We start from the raw sequence: 4,303 nt of genomic DNA, 5'->3' as shown, positions 1-4,303 counted from the left end.
GACTTATAAAATCCACAAAAGGTAGTTAAGCCATGTCACAAACCTGAGCACTACGCTGCACAACACAAGTTGACCAAGGGCGCACACCTTGCAACAATGGTATTGTAAGGCATAGAGAATGTTCCTAAATATTTTATGATAATTAAACCAACATAGGAACCCATTTAATTAAGGGTTATCATAATTATAGCTTTTGAAAATTTGTTCATACGAGAAATTATTCCTTATGAATTAATAAGGCCTTGGAGTAATCCATGAAAAAATGTGTGTGCAAGTGAGTTTATTTCCTTAAATCAACTAAACTAATCATTATGGGTAGGAATTGCAACAATATTGGAGATAAATTTCATTGTAGTATGGAAATCAACACATACTCAAAGGCTCTTAACAACTATAATAGTTATTTTAGAGGGGCATGTTTGGAAAACCAAAAGCAATTGTCAACTTTTCACAATGATGGTAGACAAATAATGTTTTTTCCCCCTTTTTCACACAACTAAGTAAATAACTTGAATCTAGAAAAGACCTTGTCGCTTTCATCTCCCAAGCCAATTTCTCCAACTTTACATAGATCTACTATGTCTATGAATGTAATATATCTCCTACACAAGAATGTACCATTTTATGACCTTCAATCTAACTACATTTAGAAATTTTTTTGATTCCTTGTCTTCCATCAATCTTCTCACCATTTGCTCATACCATATGCCCACTTATACATAGATGTTTGAGAAAAGAACATAAGTCACACCTCTTTTAGGATCCAAATAAAGTAGTGTCCCTGGGCCTGTACTCGTATGTGATTTACAAGCAACATGAAAACATATCCACACAACTGGCATTTTAATGATAAAGTTTAAGGCGTTTCAAGATAGACATGAGCAAGCAGGTCAACCATCTACACATAATAATTGAGTGTAATGTAAGAAGCCTGTATTCATATGTGATTTGCAGGCAGCATGAAAACATATCCACACAACCAACATATTAATGATAAAGTTTACGGTGTTTTCAAGATAGACATGAGCAAGTAGGTCAACCATCTACACATAATAATTGAAGTAATACAAGAAGGGTTACCCGTGTGATTGAAGTATGTACAACCCACATACACTAAACCTACATGGCTACATGCACATATAACACAAACAAAGTTGAGAGCATTCTTGAAAAATCCATTTGTGCACATCCCACAAACATTGCATTCCATGAAACCACATTTACGTGTCATGCTTATAGTTCCACATTTTTCATACATGTCTATCAGTGTTGTGTTTCCAACAATTATATTTGACAAAACCCTCCCTAATATAAGGTTTTATAACTTTATATTATAACATTATATATAAATGTTATTAAGATGTGACCCTTAATAACATTATGTCCTAACAAAATGACACTCAACATTTATATTTTTTGAATATCATTTAGAAAACATAGATTGAGCCACCGAAATTGCATCATGTTTAATGCTTATTATTGATAAATTAAAACTTGTTCCAACTATAATGGTAGGATTTCATTAGTTTGAATTTGAAGGTGTACATGTTATACCATGTTTGTGTTACAAAAATCATGCCCAAGACCTAATACAAAGTGCATTATTATATGTGTGTGTCATGTTTCTTAAAATGTGATTATATTTTTAAAAGATATTAATATTTGACTACCTTAAATGGCGTCATCTATGTTTGAGTGTTATCCTTGATTTTGTATTTAGTCCACATGTTGTTTCCCTTACATGTTTTTGACATAATGGAGTAATCATCCATATGAAGAATACACTATAAATAAAACAAATACTAGTTTTTATGCTATAGTTAAATGACAATATCGATGTGAAAAAAGAGAAAATTTCTGAGTTACAAAAATTGGAAATTCAAGAGTAGATCAAATTCGCACATCATATTAGATCCATATGTGTCATCAAATCCATAATCAGAAGAGTCACCCAAAATAACATACAAATTGTTTACTAATTCCAAAACATTCATCTAAACATTATTGATATCCATCAAATGTTACCACTAAACATTTTAAATATCACTTTTTTTAACTAAACATCCTCATAACCTAATCTATTTTTTAAATGTTAAGGAGAAGAACGTGATACACACATGGGGATGGGGACCACTTGACAACCAGCTCTAAGAAAATTTTACAGCAAGCATTTTTCAAAACATTCGTCGGTAAGCTAATCCACCCAATATCGCCAAGGCTCGTTCACTCAACTTATGCTAAATTTATATTTAAGATTTTGGGTCTACCTATAAGTGGAGTGAACAAATGCAAATTGAATTGGTTTTTTAAAATATTTAATTAGTTTTTACTTATTCAAACTTTCATTCTAAATTTATAAAAATACATCTCAATCAGCTTAAGTTGACTTTTCATTACTTTAATAGTTGTAATTTATTATTTTTAGTACATTTATATGTCTTAATCAGCTCAAGTTGACTTTTCATTACTTTAATAGTCGTAATTTATTATTTTTAGTAAATTAATATGTCTAAATCAGCTCAAGTTGACTTTTCATTACTTTAATAGTTACAATTTATTATTTGTAGTAGAATATTTTTTAATATAAAATATAATTAGATCAAACGAATCACAAGTTCGGAAGATAAAAAAGAAATAAAAGGAGATGAAAAGATGAAAATAGCAGTTTATGGAAAAGGCGGAATTGGTAAATCAACCACTAGTTGTAATATTTCAATTGCCCTAGCTAGACGTGGTGAAAAAGTGTTACAGATTGGATGTGATCCCAAACATGATAGTACTTTTACTCTGACAGGATTTTTGATACCTACAATTATAGATACTTTGCAGTCCAAAGATTATCATTATGAAGATATTTGGTCCGAAGATGTCATTCATAAAGGTTATGGAGGGGTAGATTGTGTGGAAGCTGGGGGGCCGCCTGCAGGAGCCGGATGCGGGGGATATGTGGTAGGAGAGACTGTGAAATTGTTAAAAGAATTAAATGCATTTTACGAATATGATATAATATTATTTGATGTATTGGGCGACGTGGTTTGTGGAGGTTTTGCTGCTCCGTTGAATTATGCAGATTATTGTGTCATTATTACAGATAATGGATTTGATGCATTATTTGCAGCTAATCGTATTACTGCTTCTATCAGGGAAAAAGCTCGTACACATCCACTGCGATTAGCAGGTTTGGTTGGAAATCGTACATCTAAAAGAGATCTTATCAATAAATATGTAGAAGCCTGTCCAATGCCCGTAATAGAAGTGTTACCTCTTATTGAAGATATTCGAGTTTCGAGAGTCAAGGGCAAAACCTTATTTGAAATGGTTGGATCCGAACCATCACTTAACTATGTATGTGAATATTATTTAGACATAGCGGATCAAATATTGTCCCAACCAGAAGGTATTGTGCCAAAGGAGATTCCAGATCGGGAATTATTCAGTTTGCTCTCTGACCTTTATCTCAATCCTATTGATGAGGGGAAACATAAAAATAATAAGGAAAATTTACTTGGATTTACGACGATTTAATCAACATAGTTATAGTCATTTATGTCAGTGAAAATTGATGAAACTCTCACTGTCGAATGTGAGACAGGTAATTATCATACTTTTTGTCCAATTAGCTGTGTATCTTGGTTATATCAAAAGATTGAAGATAGTTTCTTTTTAGTTGTGGGTACAAAGACATGCGGTTATTTTCTGCAAAATGCACTTGGAGTAATGATTTTTGCAGAACCTCGCTATGCAATGGCAGAATTGGAAGAAGGAGATATCTCGGCTCAATTGAATGATTATGAAGGATTAAAAAAACTTTGTATTCGAATAAAAAAAGATAGAGACCCCAGCGTGATCATATGGATAGGTACTTGTACTACATATATATATATATATATATATATATATATATATAAGTTATTTATGATATTGTGTTTACTTCAAAGAAATGTTTTAGTATATAAATATATTCATAAATGATATACTTTTATATATAATTAGTTTATTTTTTAAGATGTTAGCCTATTTTTATGTATGTTTATTTTCATGCATTTAGGGGAGGGGTATCAATAGTTGAGATAGTCTTTTTTGTGCATCTGACTTCTTAAACAAAATTTTGAATTTTGATTTTTTTTTTCTTTGTATTTGACGAAAGTTTCTAAAGCTATAATTTCAACTTTTAGGTAGTTATGAAGAATGAGAGATGATTTGTTATGTGCACAGAGGTCAAAAAGTGGTCATTTCGAGGTGACACATGATATCTATTTATAGACACCCCAATAACCATGCACTACAACCAGTTCAAAAAATT

The 4,303-nt window shown here is 31.4% G+C and overlaps 1 protein-coding gene across 1 annotated transcript; it reads left to right on the top strand.

Annotated features, from left to right (window-relative positions):
* The first annotated feature begins 2,599 nt into the window (after positions 1-2,599).
* LOC131065749 (light-independent protochlorophyllide reductase iron-sulfur ATP-binding protein) lies at positions 2,600-3,864 on the top strand. The gene has a single exon (XM_058000374.2). It carries the CDS (start codon positions 2,653-2,655, stop codon positions 3,523-3,525), a length of 873 nt encoding a protein of 290 aa, XP_057856357.1. The 5' UTR covers positions 2,600-2,652; the 3' UTR covers positions 3,526-3,864.
* Positions 3,865-4,303: the final 439 nt, after the last annotated feature.

This window comes from Cryptomeria japonica, chromosome 7 (genome assembly GCF_030272615.1).
Source record: "Cryptomeria japonica chromosome 7, Sugi_1.0, whole genome shotgun sequence".
Lineage (NCBI taxonomy): Eukaryota > Viridiplantae > Streptophyta > Pinopsida > Cupressales > Cupressaceae > Cryptomeria > Cryptomeria japonica.
The sequence above is the reverse complement of the archived record's forward strand: the minus strand, read 5'-3'. Positions and strand labels throughout refer to the sequence as shown.